We start from the raw sequence: 20,570 nt of genomic DNA on the forward strand, positions 1-20,570 counted from the left end.
TCCAAAGGAGACAGTTTGGGGGGTGGGGGATGCGATGAGGGAAATTCTATAAAACTGGATTGTGATGATCACTGTACAACTATAAATGTAATAAATTCATTGAGTAATAATAAAAAAAAATATCCATCTTGGAGTTCCCATCGTGGTGCAGTGGAAACGAATCCGACTAGTAACAATGAGGTTGTGGGTTTGATCCCTGGCCTCGCTCAGTGGGTTAAGGATCTGGCGTTGCGGTCAGCTGTGGTGCAGTTCGCAAATGTGGCTCAGACCTGGTGTTGTTGTGGCTCTGGTGTAGGCTGGCAGCTGTAGCTCCAATTAGACCCCTAGCCTGGGAACCTCCATACGCCGTGGCTGTGGCCCTTAAAAGACAAAAGAAAAAGAAAGTATATATATACATACATGCACACACACATATATATATATCCATGTTGTTCTTTTTAGGAAAAAATACCATGTGGTCAAAATGACTAATAGTTAAACTCTCTAGTTATATAGAGAATGTGTGTGTGTGTGTGTACAGAATGTGAATGTATATATATATATATATATATATACAAAGAGAGAGAGAGAGAGAGAGAATGTGTGTGTGTGTGTGTGTGTGTGTATATATATATATATATATATATATATATATACACGGCATGCCTCTGGTGAAAAAAGAATGTTTTAAAAACAGCCAGAAACTGCTAACTGAAAGAAAACACAGGTTTTTAAGTGACAAACAATAACATTGGCAAACTATAAAGGTAAAGACTACCACTTATGATTCTCTAACGAGCCAAAGTTCTGCGTTAGTTCACTGAAACTATAGTTTAGGAAAAAGATATGTGTGTGTGCCCTTTATGCTTTATATGTGCCTTTTATTGTTGGAGGCCCATGCTTTTTTGTATATCCTATTATTTAATTTTGATAAAATTGGTTAAATGATAAACTAATGAAGCTTTACTGAATTTCTTCTTTTCAGCTTAAAATAAGTTATATTTTATTGGAATCTAATAACTTTAAAGTTGAACACTGTCTTATAAATCACTACCCAATACCACATTTTAAAAATTAGCATGAATAGTTCCCATCGTGGCTCAGCAGTAATATGAACCCAACTAGTATCCACGAAGATGCAGGTTTGATCCCTGGCTTTGCTCAGTGGGTTAAGGACCCAGCGTTGCCGTAAGCTGTGGTGTAGGTTGCAGACAAGGCTTGGATCCCGAGTTGCTGTGGCTTTGTGGTATAGGCTGGCAGCTTCAGCTCTGATTCTATCTCTAGCCTGGAAACTTCCATATGCCATGGGTGCAGCCCTAAAAAGAGCAAAAAAAAAAAAAAAAAAAAAAAAAAGCATGAGATGTGTATCTAATGATATGTACATGAAAGTCATGTTGTTAGAAATTATTAGAAATTGAATCCAAGTCTTCTAATTTGTAGTTCAGTGTTAATTTTTCACCATGCAATACTGTTTCTTCTTATAAAACTATGAGAGAAATGCTTTTAAGATAAGTCTTTGAAATAAGCAATAAACCCCAAAACAGAATAGGATAATATACTTTCTTAGTGTGGAACTAAAAAGGAAAAATTCATTCTAGATTTTATCATTTTTACTAATATTTATTTTGCTTTTGAAGAATTATCTGTAAAGGAACAATACAAATAAAAAATACAAATAAATACTGCCTCATGTATCAAATTGGTGATGATAAAAAAAGCAATGACAATGTTAGCGTTGGTAAGAATATGGTGAAACAGGTATGACCACAGGAAAAATAAATTGGAACGTTTTCTTTTTCTTTCTTTTTTTTTTTGCTTTTTAGGCCTGCAGGTATGACATATAGAAGTTCCCAGGCTAGGGGTCGAATTGGCATAGGCCCCAGCCTATGCCACAGCCACAGCAACGCGGGATCTGAGCCACGTCTACGACCTACACCACAGCTCATGGCAACACTGAATCCTTAATCCACTGATGAAGGACAGTGACTGAATCTGCATCCTCATGGGTACCAGCTGGATCATTTTCACTATGCCATAACGGGAACTCCTGGAACAACTTTTAAAGGGAATTTGACAATACATATCAAATGTCTTAAAAGGTATTCGCCTTGACTATTCTACCTGGAGGAAGTTACCTGTGAAGATTTAGCTAGAAGGAGGTTCATCAGAGCACTGCTTGCAAGAGCCACAACAAATTAGAAACTTTCAAGTGTCCGGTGATTGGAAACCGATAAAGGAAATCACGGTGCAGGGCAAGTCACATAACGGAGTACTTAACAGACCTTGACAGCGATATCATAAAAGGGGTGGAATATTCAGGATATTTTACATGAGAAAAGACTACATTCATTTTGAGCTCATGTTTACAAAAACATAGAGGATATATGCTGAAAGAAAAATTAACCAACAAAACACATGAAAGAAAAATGCCCCACAGACACAGGGTGTAGATTTGCTCCCTGTTTTTGGATATTCTGTAACGGAGATATGACGTCTGGAGTTAAGGCAGTCATCTTTTAACATAAAAAGAACCACTGTCAAAATCCCGAGAATGGCAGAGCAGAAAGATAGAACGCACTTGACAGCATTCTTGAGCTTCTGAACCAATCTTGAACTCTATCTCTGATCTTGGTTTGTAGGGTAATAAATTTCCGAATATTAAAAAATAATCCCCCATAATATTAAATAAAGCCAGTTTACTTTAAGGATCATGAATATACTTTAAAAATATACAGTTAATATAGTCTAAATCTATCTAACGTTATTTTAAAAATGAAATCATGAGAACAGCTAAATATTTATTTTAATATCAACCAAGATATTTTAACACCATGTAACACACATTTCTTGATAACCTTAAATCCTATTTTAATTTTTAACTTTCTTCAAAAATGTAAAATTCCTTCAAAAATTATAGAGTATCATTTTATTTTTTTAAATTTTTTGTCTTTTTGCCATTTCTTGGGCCGCTCCTGCCCAAGGCTAGGGGTCGAATCGGAGCCATAGCTGCTGGCCTACTCCAGAGCCACAGCAACGTAGGATCTGAGCCACGTCTGCAAACTACACCACAGCTCACAGCAACGCCGAATCCTTAACCCACTGAGCAAGGGCAGGGATCGAACCTGCAACCTCATGGTTCCTAGTAGGATTCGTTAACCACTGAGCCACGACGGGAACTCCTAGAGTATCATTTTAAAAAAAGACATTTAACACCAGTAGAAATTAATATGAGATTTCAGTTTCAACTATAGGAAACTTCAGGATACCTAAAGAATTTTTTAAAAAGTACTTTATATAACATTTCACTGTGAAACCAAGTTTAGATGCTATAACCTGAGAATCAACTTACTCTCAGTTTTCTTTGGGTCATTGCTGTTTCTAGGGCTATTTCTCTTAAGGGATCTCTGGTGATATCAAGCATGGAAGCTTTGATTGTGTCTCCAGGATACAGACTCAACCGAGACTGTCTAAGGGCCATTCTGGCTTGCAGCTGTATCATTTCTTCTTCTTGCCGCTTTAGCATGATCTCTTGATTAATTAAGCTGCCTTCAAGGGGTGTTTCATACTGTCTGCCATATAGAAAAGAAAAAAAAAAAGAGTTGGGAAGAAAACGATTATTTTAAGTCTAATCAAGAAAAAAAAACATGTTAAGATATCAAGAATTAAAACATTTTAATTTTTCATCTCAGCAGAAGCCTTGTAGTAACATTTCGGTCCCATTTTTAATGTATTAATATAGTATGGCCTCCTATTTTCAGGGGGTAGGATCTATATCCTCCAGCTCTGCTTTGAACATCCCAGCATCTTCTGAAAACTGCTTCCCCTACAGTCCTCTGACAGGGGCTCTTTTATCCTCATAATCCTGCACCTTCCTCTGAATTTTTATTTCAGCTTCCGGATCATTGCTGGCCCCTCCTCCAGTAGCCCTCAGCTTCCCTGAAGTGCATGTTATGAAATCTACCATATTCACTGCTCTGCTTTGCTCTAGACATTGTCCTCCCGGTCAGGTCTCCTGTGTGCTTTAAAAATACAAATGCCTGACTCAGTCTTCTTCTGCATCACCGCTGCTGTCGTCACTCACCGTGGTGCTACAGAGACTGAGGAGTCCTCCAGCACCCTGGCCTGCCCCACGTCAGCCAGCAATTTACTCCCATGGTCAGACAGGCTGCTAACAGCAAATGCGCCACCGCCAAAACTTCCCATTTCTATCTTCCAATACCCTACCTAATCTTCTTTGTCCTAGCTCACTCCTCTAACACTCTCCGTCAAAAAACTCTTCGACTCTACGCTATTAATCTTCTGTCCTTGCATTGCTTGAATTCTAAGGCCATCATTAAAAACCACTCCTCTGCATATGACCTCAACTCTCATGAAACTTCAGAACCAAGCTGAGAGAATTATTTCATATTTTCTTCCTTCTCTTTTCTTTTCAAAGCTCCAATACTTTCCACCTCATCCTCTCCCAACTGATGACTTGTTCTCAATGTTCTTGGTGAAATAAGCAGCGATCAGGAAATAACTTCCTTAACCTCTATGGCCAGACTTTCCAAATCCACTTCCAAGTGCTCTGCTGTCTTTTCTGTTACAACGGACGGATCTCCTGCACACTCATACAGGTCCCAAACCTCTCCTGTGCATGGGATTCCTCCCCTCCCCTCTCTTCCCCAAGACCCGGTTCCTGCAATTACCTCTCACATCTATCAATTATTCCGTGCATTTGCTTATTCGTATTAGATACAAACGAGCTGTACTAGTTTCTACTTAGAACAACAAAAAAATCCTTTTACATTCCATACCATTTTTCTGCTGTCTTTTAGAGTAAGTCACTTCTAAACTGTCTTTAATTTTCCTTCCATGCCATCTCCCACTCTCTCAGACTCAAACCAATAGTTTGAGTCCCTACTATTCCACCAAAACAGGTCACGAAAATGACTGCCCTCTGTGTTACCAAAGTCAAAGGATAATTCTCAATTTTCATTTTACTTGACCTCAGAGCATCATGTAACATAGCTGCTCAATCCTTTCTCTTCTTAAACATCTGGAAACCATGCTCTTTCTATTTTCCTTCTACTTTACTGGCTCCTGCTTCTTAGGTGCTTGCTGGATCCTCTTCTTTTCTGTCTCTTAATGTTGGACCACAACAGTGCCCAGACCTCCAGGTTTTTCTTGTCTCCATATACACTCCATACCTACCCGACCTGATGTAGTCACATGGCCTTAATTATATATATATTCCCCTAACTCCAGGCTTTCCCCTGAATTCTAATTCTACTCACCTGATGAGGTGAGTATTCTATTTGGATGTTAAGATCCATCTTTAGCCTAACTTGTCAAAACCAAATTCTTGATATGTGTTCCTTAAGCGCAACCCTTCCTCAATCATTCACGAGTTGCTTAGGATATAACTTGGAGTCATTCTTCATTCCTCTTTCTTAAAATCCCACATATGATCAAAACTACCACGAGATACCACCTCACACCAGTCAGAATGGCCATCATTAATAAGTCCACAAGTAACAAATGCTGGAGAGGTGTGTAGAAAAAGGAACCCTCCTGCACTGTTGGTGGGAATGTAAGCTGTATGGAGAACAGTATGGAGGTACCTTAGAAATCTATACATAGAACTACCATATGACCCAGCAATCCCACTCTTGGGCATATATCCAGACAAAACTTTCCTTAAAAAAGACACATGCACCCACATATTCACTGCGGCTCTGTTACAATAGCCAAGATATGGAAACAACCCAAATGTCCATTGATAGACGAATGGGTTAGGAAGATGTGGTATATATACACAATGGAATACTACTCAGCCATAAAAAAGAACAAAATAATGCCATTTGCAGCAATATGCATGGAACTAGAGACTCTCATACTAAGTGAAGTAAGTCAGAAAGAGGAAGACAAATACCATATGTATCACTTATATCTGGAATCTAATATAAGGCACAATGAACCTTCCCACAGAAAAGAAACTCATGGACATAGAGAACAGACTTGTGTTTGCCAAAGGGGAGGGGGAGGGGGAGTGAGTGGGGTGGTTGGGGAGCTTGGGGTTCGTAGATACAAACTATTGCCTTTGGAATGAATTAGCAACGAGATCCTGCTATGTAGCACTGGGAACTATGTCTAGTCACTTATAATGGAGCCTGATAATGTGTGAAAATAGAATGTGTACATGTATGTGTAACTGGGTCACCATGCTGTACAGTAGAAAAAAAAATTGTATTGGAGAAATAACTATTAAAAAATAATAAAATAAAATAAATCCCACATATGAATGAGAAGCAAGTCCTGAAGGCACAACCTTGAAGATATTTATATCTAACGCTTGTCTATCACGAGCAATCTAGTCTGTGCTGCACGTGTCTCCAGTGGAGTACCATGACTGTCTCCTAACTGGTGTTTTACTGCTGCAATCTGTTCTTCTCAGAACACACCAGAGTAATCCCATTAAAGCGTAAACTAGATCAGGGCTCTCTATGCTTTCAACCATCCGATGGCTTCCCATTCTTTCAAAAGCCCCATCACTGTCTGATGGTGCATGATGTACTTTTATTTTTTAGCCTTTTAGTCACTGTCCCTCAGCCCTAGAAATTCCCTTGAGGGTCTTGCTAATGACTGTATCTCTAGTACCTAGAAGCACCCAGTACATGGCAGGTTTTCAGTAACCATTTGTTGAGCAAATGACTGAACATAATTTTATGGATCACTCACATTTAACTGGGGTCAAGGAGAGTGATAAGAATTTGAAACTATGCATTTTAACTCACATCTGTCATTTTCATCAAATATATTAGCTTTCCTCCTTAAATTATGTTTATTATTTATTTATTTATTTATTTTGGCCATACCTATGGCATGCAGAAGTTCCCAGGCCAGGGATCAAGGCCATGCCACAGCAGCGATCTGAGCCATAGCAGTGACAACACTGGATCCTTTACCCCCTGTGCCACCAGGGAACTCCTCAAAGTATTTTATGCTGGAGCTACAAACAGGTAGCAAAAATGACTTATCATCATTTTATCTGTCCCAATACTATATCTGGTAGAAGTTCCTATTAAGACTGAAAAGTTTGTGAGACAAAAAACACGAAAACAAACTAATGAACAAAACTTATAAAAATCTAGATGATTTAGGAATAAATAAATAGGTTCTTTTGAGTGAGGAAAAAAAAGGTTGCCTCATCAAGCAGGCACAGAAACAGTGGGAATTGAAATTGCGTATAAATTGTACTTCAAAAGTTAACACAAAAAAACCTTAGAGATGCTCTTTGGAAAACAGCTTTGAATATCTTTTTTGGTCACTGAAAGACACTTTTGATAGCTCAAAATCCAAAAATTACTCATTCTGCTGGATCTGACTCATAATTTCCTGTTAATCTCCCCCCACCCACTATGATACAAGTCAATAGCACTGTCTGGATCTGTTTTTCCATTTCATTTTAGCTAAAGGGGATGGAAATTTTTATAAAGCATGCGATATGTCTAAATGCAGAACTATTTATAGACCTCATAAGTACCTTACTTAAAGAACAAACAGACCCTCTTGCTTGTGTACCGGCATGTTAAGGATGCTATCAGAAGCCTGTGCACACATTCAGAAAACTCTGCACTTGAATAAGGAATTAGTTAATTAATAACTAATTTATTGTCTTTTCAGGGCTGCACCGGTAGCACATGGAAGTCCCCAGGGTAGGGGTCAAATGGATCCTACGCTGCAGCCACACTGGATCCCAGCTGCATCTGAGACCCACACCACAGCCCATGGCAATGCCAGATCTTTAACCCACTGAGCAAGGCCAGGGATCAAACTCGAGTTCCCATGGATACTAGCTGGGTTGGAACTCCTTGAATAAGGAATTTAGACAACACTTTAGTTAATGTGCTTTTCCTTGGGCAGAAAGAAGAGGTGATAGTTTAAAAGAAGTAGAGTTTAGCGTCTTACGTTAAATGTAATAAATACACAGACCCAGCAATCTACTTCTCCTTGAAATATGTTCTTTCCTATACTTTTATCTAGTGAAGATGTTATGAACACCATGCTGTATTTTTTTTACCTCTTAAGGTGTGAAACAAAAGGTGGTTTATTACTAAATCACAACGTGTTGAGCCAAGTTTCCTAAAATAAACTTGGAAATAATCAAAACTAAGGTTCTATTATAATGCTGACATTTTTAAAGTACTTTATCAATAAAATTGAAATAAGACAATGATTTACTTTGGTTTGGAGAAATACGGTTTTTAAAATAACTAGCAAACTCACTATAAAATCAATCAGTTTTAATGGCCAGTCGCAATAATTCTTCCATCTGTTATCTCTACTCCTGCTCTGGACTAAGCTAAAAGGACATCCGTATGAACTATTTACAGGTTTTCTCCAAATTACATATTCGGAGAAGAATAACTTCTGCAATTCGACACAGAGCCTAAGGCCGTTCAACATTTGCTTCTTACTGCTGGTCATCCCCGAACAGTTTTGTTTCTTTAACAGACCTATGTAAAGTCAAGTATAGCCCTGTCTTTGTCTCTTACTTCTATGGTCAAAATTAGCAAAACAGGGTCATTACTATTACATAATAGGGTCAGATAATATAAAATACTATTATGCAAAGAAAACATTTAGTTTAGACAAATGACTATTTACTGGAGCTTTCCTCAAAGAAAGTACCATGGACTATTTTAAAAGGAACTAGAGAGAAGAAAAAGACATATAAATTTAATTAAAAACTGGAACATTACGAAATAATTTCAGTGCAATGTATTTAACTACTTGGAGTCTAAACCCTGGATAAACCATCTGTCGTGATCACATGGCCAGGGTTACCTGATCTACTAACAGTTTATGGGTGTTCAAAAGTGGCTGCCAGAGTTAATCAGCTGTGAGGCAAGTTTTTGTTAATCTCCAAATGATTCTTTTGTACATAGTGGCATTTGAATTAAGTGAACTGAGATAATCAAATTTAAAAGGATTCCTGTAGGGAGTTCCTGCTGTGGCAGGTGGGTTAAGAATCCGAATGCAGTGGCTCGGGTAGTTGAAGAGGTGTCGGTTCTGTCCCTAGCCCGGTGCAGTGGGTTAAAGGAGCCTGCGGTGCCACAGCTGTAGCTTGGAGTCAGTCCCTGGCGGGGGAACGTCCATGTGCTCCAGGTGAGGCTGTTTAAAAAACGGGGGGGGGGGGGATTCCTGCAGTTCGCGAGTAAATTCTGAAGCAGTCTCTGGTTCTCTAACATCACATTGCATTTTCAAATTAATGTTTAACATTAACAACATGTTTTTGTTCACAGAAGGTACCTGTACAAACATGAAAAAGATACACATCGGTATATTCACTACTGATTTGACACTTTTCAGTTCAAAGTCAAGCCACAGCTATAATACCACCCTCCTAACCCTAGCACAAGAATAACACCCAGCACCTCATAGGAAGGCTGAGTATTTCGATAAGAAAATAAACTCTAAACAGCCCACATTGGGCTTAAAAAAAAAAAAAAAAAAATCAAGGTAACTTCTTTTAAGCCAGGAAAGATGTAGTGAAAAATTAACTTTTTATATAATAGGTGACTTAGGAGTAATCTACCAGTTATTCCTTCCACAAACAATACTCACTGAAAGCCTGCTTGTTGAACCCATTCAACCTTTTGAAAGAAACATTATGCTCCTGGAAATCAAAAGTTACTATCTGGTCATAGATGTTTAATGCCAGGGCTTCAGAACATCCTGTTAACAAGTTATTTTATATTTATACTGACAGTTTAAAAAAATCAAGCACAGGAGTTCCCTTCCTGGCTCAGCGGAAATGAATCAGACTAGGATCCATGAGGATGCAGGTTCGATCCCTGGCTTTGCTCAGTGGGTCAGGGATCTGGCGTTGCTTCGAGCTATGGTGTAGGTCGCAGACTTGGCTTGGATCCCACGTTGCTGTGGCTGTGGTGTAGGCCAGCAACTGTGGCTCCAATTTGACTCCTAGGCTGGGAACTTTCATATGCCATGGGTGTGGCCCTAAAAAGCAAAAATAAAATAAAATGAAATTTAAAAAAATCAAGCACAAGCTATCAATAATCAGGGCCATTTCTAATTTTAAAAGATTCCAATAGCTCAAACTATAACATCTTTTGCATAATTGAATGAATGCAAGAGCTTTAAAAAGGAAAGGAAGAGGAAAATGGAGATGATAGAGGAAAGAGAATGGAGTTTTTTTCGTGACTCCAACAAAGAGGAAGGACACCCACCACTGGAAATATGATACCATTTTCCACGTTCCATACCTTGGTCTCTGTGACTGGCCCTGACCTGAGGTTTCCTCCACCCCTGGGAGACCACTGTTGGACTCGAATCTCTTGGAAGCTTCACTTTTTCTCACTGATTGTGAATGAAAAAGGGACAGCGCAAGGGATTAAAATGTGAGTAATCTTATTTAAAACTCAAGCATTTAGCAGACACATAAGATAATTTTTGCAAATCATATTCATGTAACCAAATTATTGACATAAATCATTAAAGTCTTTAGAGGTGAATCATGTTATTTTTGAAAACAATGAATTGTTGCCTCTACCATGAAAATGACCACACTGCTATTTGATGAAACTGCTATCAAGCTCTCAGAATACTACTAAAATGAGTAACTGGCAGCTTTTTATAATTTTAAAATTCTGTAAGGAACGATTCTTTCGACACCTTATTTGCAACACTACTGAAAGAGACGAACAATCACGGTTTCTTAAGATTTTGTTCAGATGCCTCTCACCTTGTCTGAAGTCTGATTCAGAGGAAACAATAGATGGACTTTCACTGGAGGTACTGAAGATATCACTGTGGGAAGTTTTGTATCTTCGGACCGGTTCTAAAAGGATTAAAATAAAAACATGAGAAAGCAAACTCACAAGCCACACAAACCAAATAAAGCACTACATTTATTCTTGTGAGACTAGAACATTATGCTCCTGGAAATCAAAAGTTACTATCTGGTCACAGAAGTTCAGTGCCAGGGCTTCAGAACATCCTGACTGTTAACAGGTTATTTTATATTCGTAATGACAGTTTAAAAAAATCAAAGTACTACATTTATTCTTGCGAGACTAGAACATTTTATATACTGCTTTACATTCACTAATTGCCAGCTGGTGTTCAAAAATGCGACTTCAATTTTCAGGTGGTTTGGCGTATTGGTTAAGAGCCAGGACTCTGGAGCCAGATTGCTTGGGTTTGAATCTCAGCTCCCCTACCTGCGGGGTGCAGGACTGCAGCCTTGCTGTGACTCAGCTTCTTCAGCTGAAGAGAGGGTACGCTAACTGTGTGCATCTCACAGGCTGTTGTGAGCATTAAATGAAATTATCTAAGCAAAGCTCTTAGAACAGAGTGGATGCTATATAAACATCATTCTCTGTGTGAGGGACAGGAAATTCAAAGACGCAAGCCCAAACTCAACTTAAAATGCAGAAGCACAAAACACCTAAGGTGGACATGTAGTCCCACCAGAATGAGATGAGTAAACACTGGGAGTGGGGGCGGAGGGTTGCCCTGTGTGTGCTGTGTGATGGGGCAGAACCCCACTAAAATCTGAGGTCTACCTTGAGCGTTTCTGACTCCCCCCCTCTTCTTCAAACTCATGATCGCTATCATAGCGGACTCTTCATCTCATGTCTGGACTACTGCATGTGTCCTAGATTCCCCTTCGTGCAGGCTTGCTAGCGTCATAATTCACATTACAGAGAATCTTTCAGGAAATGGAAATCTGCGCATATTGCTGTATTTCTTAAACTTCTGCAAACTTGAGTTTTCAAGATACAGTTTAGACACTCCTTAGCTTAGTATTCACAGACTTTCATAAGCTGGTCCCTGAATACATTTATAGCGGTGGCTCTTCATGTTGTGGAGTCATATGTTCTTGCTTGTTAGAATCAAATGAGAAGGACAGCTCTCTCCCTCCCACCCTTCAAAACACATGGATACATAAACACTGAAACAGAATTTCCAAAAACCCACTCCTGGTAAGACCTTTGTTCCACAGCATCATCGCCAACCACTTCCCCCAATTCTGTACTCGTGTTATACTGAATCTACAGATAACCAAGAGTATATAAAGAGATTCTTTCCTGAATGATATTCTCCCAGGTAGCATTGCTGTTCCTCTTTACCTCTGAATCCTTTTTCTTTTTCCTTACAAGAAAGGAATGATGAACAAAGCAAAGTGTGAAAATACAGAGGGAGTCCCAAGATACTGATATCAGAAAGTTGCCTTACTTCCGGTAATAAAAAGTGTATCGCCTCCCAAGAAGAGTAAAGAAATTCTCTTTACTCTTCTTGTGAAGAATGTGGTAAGAGTCAGCAAAAAAAGCCCATGCAAGCTTTTATGTAGCCTTTAAGAGTTTTGATTAGGCTAGAATGCATGAATTTTATTGGAAACTTCTATAATGGTTTTGTGGCTTTTTTCTTGGCATTAGAGAAAGCAGACTATGGAAAATTCTTAGAACCGAGGACTGGCATGGGATGTATGGTTAGCAGATAACCAGGGTATGTGAGGGTTTCTTTTTACTGATTTGCCAACTTGAGGACAGGTACTTCACTAAATGAATTATTCCCTTGCGCTAGAAGGTGTTTAATAGAGATTGTTGAGAGAAAAGAGATGAATGAAGAAATTCCCATTGTGGCTCAAGTGGTAATGATAAACCCCACCAGTATCCATGAGGACGTGGGTTTGATCCCTGGCCTTGCTCAGTGGGTTAAGATCCAGTGTTGCCACGAGCTGTGTGTAGTTCACAGATGTGACTCGGATCCTATGTTGATGGGCTGGTAGGCCAGCAGCTGCAGCTCCCCTTTGACCTTTAGCCTGTGAACTTCCATATGCCACAGGAGTGGACCTAAAAAAAAAAAAAGAGAGAGAGAGAGAAGAATGAAGAAATAGTGAAATAGCACCACAGAAACCAGGCTTGGAGAACCTGGATGGACATGATGGGCTAAGGCAAAAGATAGGCACCATGGCAGGAAGTGTGGAAAGATAAAGGACTGGCCGTGAACTCAATGGAGAGGAAAGGTTTACTTGGAGAAGGAGGCATAATACAGAAGATTCCTCTTTTTGTCCAGCAGTTTTACTTAATATTACTTAAATTTAATGAACATAGATAAACGGCTATGTAAGAACTGATATTTTCAAGTGATCCCGAAGAACTTTTTGTTTTATTCATACACCCTCCATGCTGCAGTTTTGAGGGATTTTCCCAAGGTAACTTGATCAAACGACAAACCTGGCTTTGTAACCTACAAGGCAGTAAAAGCAACTAGGCCAAGGAGAAGACTCAAATGTACAGAGGCGATATGGGGTTATATGGTGTTATCTCACAAAGAAAATTGGGATGTGGCAATAAACGTACTCATTAGACAGAGAACTTTGGTTACTTGGATGTTATGCCAGGCAGTAACAGTTTCATGCTCCAGATGAAATGAACCGTTTCATAACTAGTTCCACAAAGTGGCTTTAAGAGCATAAATAACTTTTTAAAATTTCCAGTCCGTTATGGTGCTTTATAATTCTTATATTATTTCAGAGGTCCATATTCTCCGTCGTCTGCTTGTCCTTGTATCCTTTTCCCCCTTGTTTCCTTTACTCTGACAACCCTAGTAAACGTTTTTCAATCTGTGGGTTCCTCTGTAAGACAAATGAATGTCACCTTGACAAACCCCTTTTAAAAATATAACCATAAGGAGTTCCCATTGCGGCTCAGTGGTTAACGAATGTGACTGGGAATCGTGAGGTTGCGGGTTCGGTCCCTGGCCTTGCTCAGTGGGTTAAGGATCCAGCGTTGCCGTGAGCTGTGGTGTAGGTTGCAGACGCAGGCTCGGATCCCGCGTTGCTGTGTCTCTGGTGTAGGCTGGTGGCTACGGCTCCAATTCGACCCCTAGCCTGGGAACCTCCATATGCTGTGGGAGGGGCCCTAGAAAAGGCAAAAAGACAAAAAATAAATAAATAAATAAAATAAATAAAATAAAATGTTGTTAGCTATGGTCCTTTCATGTAACGCCATGGCAGATAATACCAGGTTAAAGTTCCCAGGCGATATTTACTACTCAGTCATGCACATAAGACGGTTTTAATCAAATGAAAGTTCTCAGCCAAAATGTACTACTCAGTGGTGCTTATAAGAAAGGTTGGTTAGCCCTTGTAAGCTTTCTATTTCTGAATTAAATAATAATGTAACATTTTCAGAAATTATTATAAAATTACATGTCCTTTATCAGGAGCATCTGCGCTGGAGCATACGGAGAGGCACATTCTTCATGCTGACAGATCATCTGGGTAGAAAGACTTCTTGGCCTCCGAGATGACCTACATGAAAGGCACTCAGCAGACACCAACTAGATAGTGTCTTTTTTTGTCCTGGTCTACAAAAGGAAGGAAATCTCTAATTTTCTACAAGGTATTCTACCATTATTAACAACTTTTTTGGGGGAAGATCCAGGTAACATAGATACATTTTCTATCTATATTTAAATGTACAATATTACCACTTTAGATTGGGTCCAGAATTCAGGAATGCGGTATTAATTTGATGATTAAAAAAAATACACAACTTTTTACTATGAAACCTTCTAAATAGACATGAAAATGCAAGTACACTAAGTCCTTATATATACTCATCTCCCAGCATCGACAAACCCTAATGACTATTTTAAATAGAAAGTGTCAGACTTTTAGGTGTTCAAGTAGGGGCTCAGAGGAAATGAATCTGACTGGCATCCATGAGGACGCAGGTTCGATCCCTGGCCTCGCTCAGTGGGTTAAGGCTCCGGTGTTGCTATGAGCTGAGGTGTAGGTCGCAGATGCGGCTCAAATCCAGCATTGCTGTGGCTTTGGTGCAGGACAGCGTCTATAGCTTTGATTTGACCCCTAGGCTGAGAACGTTCATATGCCAATGGTGTGGCTCTAAAAAGACCAGAAAAAAAAAAAAAAGGGTCAGATTTACAAAACAAAAAACCCAGAGATGCTTCTAAGTATTTATAGAATATGACAACGTTTTCTGAGTGCCAGAATTCTTGTATCATGTGTAATGGACCTATTAAGAATACTCATAACACATTTTATAAAATACACGAGACCACTTCCACTGCAGTGTTAAAACTGCAATAGTAATATTTTAAACTGTCCCCACTACAACTAGAAAACTGAATTTATTTGCTTCCTGTGGGAAAAAATCAGACTCAGTATCTAATTTGTGGCTTTGAAATTTTCTTTTCTCAGCTAGTAAATACTGAAATTCAACCTACATTGTATAAATCAATGTATGAGAGTTCATTTAGGATCGTGATTATTCGTCATTTCACTAGATGGTTTCCTTCGCTTCGACTTCCAACAAGTAGTTTTCAGAAAGTAGTTTCCTATAAGCAGTTTCCATTTCATGGAAAATGAAGTTGTAGTTAACAATTTTAGCATAGAAACAGTAATGAGTGCAAAAGAAAAAATGGGAGAGTAAAATTAGCCTGAATACGTGTCACCAAAAAAAGCAGAACCAAATTGAGCACATGAGTCTATGTGTCTAAACACATAAAGCACACAGGAATACAGTCTCCCCAAAACATTTTGCAGAACAGTGGTGAGAGAACGAGAAGATGGCCAGAACGGCTAGAAGAAGAATGACTAATGTTTCAAGAATTGACATCTGGATAGAAGTCTAATTATAGAGATTCTGTACTCATACATATGCTGACAATTAAAGGTATCTTTTAATTTCTAGTATTATTTTACCATGATTAAGAGTGTACTATTTTTTTGGTCAGAACACAAGGTATATTTATTATCCTTAACTGTAATCTGATCTTCTAAACAAAATTCAATCCAACTCTAACAGGGTACTGACTCCACTTTTATAGCAACACTAAAAAGCAGCTTTTCAACAGGCTAGTGTTTGTCATAAATTCTTGAAAACTCATAAGTACAATGTCCACCAAGACTTAACCACTGAATACTTTTAACACACAAAGCTGTGATATGTGGTCATGAACTCTATATATATACACACACACACACTATATATACACACACACACACTATATATATATATACATACACATATATATATATATGTATATATATATATATATATTTTTTTTTTTTTTCGGCCTGCAGGCGTGGCACGTGGATGTTTCCAGGCCAGGCACTGAACCTGCACTGCAGTTGTGGCCTGCGCTACAGCTGTGGCAATGCTGGAGCCCTCTGTGCCACAAGAGAACTTCCATGAACACTATACTTTTAAGGCACAGGGATTATGGAGACTTGCATGACATTCTGAGTTTACATAAAGCTAATTTAGATGAAATGTTCGAATCTACAATCTTCACATTAAAATGAATTTAAGCCAGAACAAACTGTAATCTAACCACATCATTTACAAATGACACATATTCAAGCTCAGACAAGTAACATGGAGAAACTGAAACTTAGGCAGTTACAACATCAGGAATTAAATAACCACTTTCAGCTGGCATTTCTTGACTTTTAATTCATGACCCAAATTACAGATAAAACTTTCAAAAAGAAGTGCACGAAAATGACTGGTTTTGTAGCTCAGAATCACAAGTTTTTTTTTAAACTCTGCATTTTTATAATTATGGGCCCTACACAAAATATTTCAATCTTCAAATAAAGCAGAGAAACAAAGTACTAACATTACATATTCGTGTATGAAGTGTTTTTCCCTTGGCTTTCTTTTTTGGGGGGTGTTAAGTTCTAGAGATTAGAGATTGTATATTCTTCCACTGTATGCACATGCTGCCTGATACATGAATGGAACATTATACTAAAATCCTTTGAGAGTCAGATGTGATCAAAAACATTTTTAACCCGGAGGAAAAGAACTCATGCAGGTATAAATCTGTGTCGATGAGGAAGGCTATAGGGAGAAATACTCTGTGAACTATGACTCACTTTGTAGGAGCAAAATTTGTACAGAGTAGGAACTGCAGCAAGAGTGAACGTCCCTCTGTAAGGGTCTTGTGTAATGAAGCAGTCACAAATCTGGCCCCGGGCGCCACTCTTCTAGCATCCTTCAGAACCCTTTGTTGTTATGACGTCAACTGCCCCTTCTAAAACTTTCAAACAGTACAGCGTTCGAGAGGAAACTGACGACATTTGCTCTTGGTTGGTCAGGCTGTGACTGATAAATACGTAATTTTCTCTTAGAGGAAGGAGGAGGTGGGATTTCTCCTCACTGTATAGTATACTTCATCAGAGACACAGCACGACTATACTAAGCAGTTAATATTAATAGCCATGTTGTAATATTCAGTTTAGATTCATAAACACTTATTGAGTAGCTATTATATGTCAGTCATAGTGGTAGGTGCTAAGGATATAGCTATGAGTTAGACCAGGCCACTATCTGATTATCTACAAGAAGAGAAGCCAGCGTCTCAAAAAATCCCAATGAAAAATACAGACCACCATGCGGACATGGGGGATGAGGCAAAGCTTGGATGGTCTAAGGCAGAAAGCTGCGTAAATAAAAGCGTGGAAATAAGAAATGGCCTGCACAGAGAAAAGGAGCGTGGAAGGGAAAGGGAAGGGCGTGGGGGAGCATGAACACACACGGTGTTGGCGTGACAGGTCAGATGGGAAGTGCGAAAGGATGGGAGATACAATAACCGAAAGGCTTAAACACCATGATCCGAGGGGCCTGAATTTTATCCTGCTCAGCTGATAAAAAGGTATTAAACAGCTGAAGGCAGAGGAAATATATTCAAATTTGCATGGCAGGGAAAAGGAGGACAAACTGTAGCTGAGAGATCAACTTAGGAAGCTATTTCCACAGTCCGCGGGCAACAGAAGGAACTGAGAGACGAGGATGGAAAGAAGAAATATTCTGAAGATTAAAACTGCTAGATCTTAAAACTTATGATATGCTTTGGATAGTACGGCCATTTTTACAGTATTAACTTTTCCAACCCAGGAGCATGGAATATCTTTCCATTTCTTTACATCTTCTTTAATCTCCTTGATTCATGGTTTAGAGTTCTCAGCATATAAGTCTCTTACCTCCTTGGTCAGGTGTATTCCCAGGTATCTGATTTTTCGGGGCGCAATTTTAAAAGGTATTGTATTTTTGTATTCCTTTTCTAATATTTCATTATTAGTATACAGAAATGTGACTGATTTCTGAATGTTAATCTTATATTCTGCTACTTTGCTGAATTTGGTGATCCGTTCAAGTAGTTTTTGGGTTGAGTCCTTGGGGTTTTCTATATATAGTATCATGTCATCTGCATACAGTGACAATTTTACCTCTTCTCTTCCTATTTGGATGCCTTTTATTTCTTTTGTTTGTCTGATTGCTGTGGCTAAGACGTCCAGCACTATGTTGAATAACAGTAGTGAGAGTGGGCATCCTTGTCTTGTTCCAGATTTTAGTGGGAAGGCTTTCAGTTTTTCTCCACTGAGTATTATATTTGCTGTGGGTTTGTCATAAATGGCTTTGATTATGTTAAGGTATGTTCCCTTTATACCCACTTTGGTAAAGCAATCTACAGATTCAATGCAATCCCTATCAAATTCCCCATGACATTTTTCACAGAACTAGAACAAACAATCCAAAAATGTATATGGAACCACAAAAGACCCAGGATTGCCAAAGCAATTCTGAGGAACAAAAACCAAGTTGGAGGCATAACTCTCCAAGACTTCAGGCAATATTACAAAGCCACAGTCATCAAGACAGTGTGGGACTGGTACCAAAACAGACATACAAATCAATGAAACAGAATAGAGCACCCAGAAATAAACCCAGACCCACCTATCGTCAGTTAATCTTTGACAAAGGAGGCAAGAACATAAAATGGGAAAATGACAGTCTTTTCAGCAAGTATTGCTAGGAAACCTGGACAGCTGCATGCAAATCCATGAAACTAGAACACAGCCTCACACCATGCACAAAAATAAACTCCAAATGGCTGAAGGACTTAAACCTAAGACAAGACACCATCAAACTCCTGGAAGGGACATAGGCAAAACATTCTCTGACATCAACCTTACAAATGTTTTCTCAGATCAGTCTCCCAAAGCCACAGAAATAAAAGCAAAAATAGACCAATGGGACCTAATCAAACGGACAAGCTTTTGCACAGCAAAGGAAACCAAAAAGACAACTTACAGAATGGGAAAAAAATCGTTTCAAATGATGCAACTGACAAGGGCTTAATCTCTAAAATATACAAACAACTTATACAATTCAACAGCAAAAAAGCCCACAACCCAATGGAAAAATGGGCAAAAGACCTGAAGAGACATTTCTCCAAGGAAGATATACAGATGGCCAACAAGCACATGAAAAAACGCTCAACATCCTTGATTATTAGAGAAATGCAAATCAAAACTATCACGAAATACCACCTCACACCAGTCAGATAACAAGTGCTGGAGGGAGTGTGGAGAAAAGGGAATCCTCCTGCACTGTTGGTGGGAATGTAAGCTGGTACAACCGCTAAGGAAAACAGTATGGAGGTACCTTAGAAATCTATACATAGAGCAATCCCACTCTTGGGCATCTATCCAGACAAAACTTTCCTTAAAGAAGACACATGCACTCGCATGTTCATTACAGCACTGTTCACAATAGCCAAGACATGGAAACAACCCAAATGACCATCAACAGACAATTGGATTAGGAAGATGTGGTACATATACACAATGGAATACTACTCAGCCATAAAAAAGAATGAAATAATGCCATTTGCAGCAACAAGCATGGAAATACAGACTCTCATCCTGAGTGAAGTAAGTCAGAAAGAGAAAGACAAATACCATATGATATCACTTATATCTGGAATCTAACATGTGGCACAAATGAACCTTTCCACAGAAAAGAAAATTATGGAATTGGAGAATAGACTTGTGGTTGCCAAGGGGGAAAGGGAGAGAGTGGGAGCTTGGGATTAACAGATGCAGACTATTGCCTTTGAATGGATAAGCAATGAGATCCTGCTATGTAGCACTGGGAACTATGGTCACTTATGATGGAGCCTGATAATGTGAGAAAAAAGGATGTATACATGTATGTGTAACTGGGTCATCATGCTGTATAGCAGAAAAAAAATGTAATGTGGAAATAAAAATAATCATAAAAAATTTTTTTAAAATAATAAAAAAATAAAACTTACGATATGCGTTACCAGTAAGATCCATTTTAAATCTTTCTTAGAACATACCAATCTTTGCTTTTCAGAAGGCTTCTATGTCAAAGTCATACTGGGTCTATGTTAACTATGTATGAGTTAGACTTTAATTAGGTCCCTAATTTCTGATAAAGTAGCCTATGATTTCTGTGAATTCCAAAATCAGTATTATGTTACTATGACTATGGACACTGGAAAATTACATTTTTTTTTTTTTTCCTTTTTGGCCCTGCCTTGCAGCATGCAGAAGTTTCTGGGCCAGGGATCAAATGCATGCCATAGCAGGGACCTGAGCCACAGCAGTGATAATGCTGGATCCCTAACCCACTGTGCCACCAGGGAATTCCACTGGAAAGTTAGTTTTGGTTTCACCTTTAACTCTCCTGTGTAAAAATACAACTTCATTTTTTTTACTTGGATAAATCGGAAAGTAA

The 20,570-nt window shown here is 38.8% G+C and overlaps 1 protein-coding gene across 1 annotated transcript in view; it reads right to left on the reverse strand.

Annotated features, from left to right (window-relative positions):
• PTPN13 (protein tyrosine phosphatase, non-receptor type 13) overlaps positions 1-20,570 on the reverse strand; it is a 165,256-nt gene that overhangs the window by 84,848 nt on the left and 59,838 nt on the right. Inside the window, 3 exon segments of the mRNA XM_013979051.2 lie at positions 3,329-3,548; positions 10,248-10,341; positions 10,727-10,822. Of these exon segments, the coding sequence (XP_013834505.2) occupies positions 3,329-3,548; positions 10,248-10,341; positions 10,727-10,822 (410 nt within the window).

The sequence above is a fragment of the Sus scrofa genome, chromosome 8, assembly GCF_000003025.6.
Source record: "Sus scrofa isolate TJ Tabasco breed Duroc chromosome 8, Sscrofa11.1, whole genome shotgun sequence".
Lineage (NCBI taxonomy): Eukaryota > Metazoa > Chordata > Mammalia > Artiodactyla > Suidae > Sus > Sus scrofa.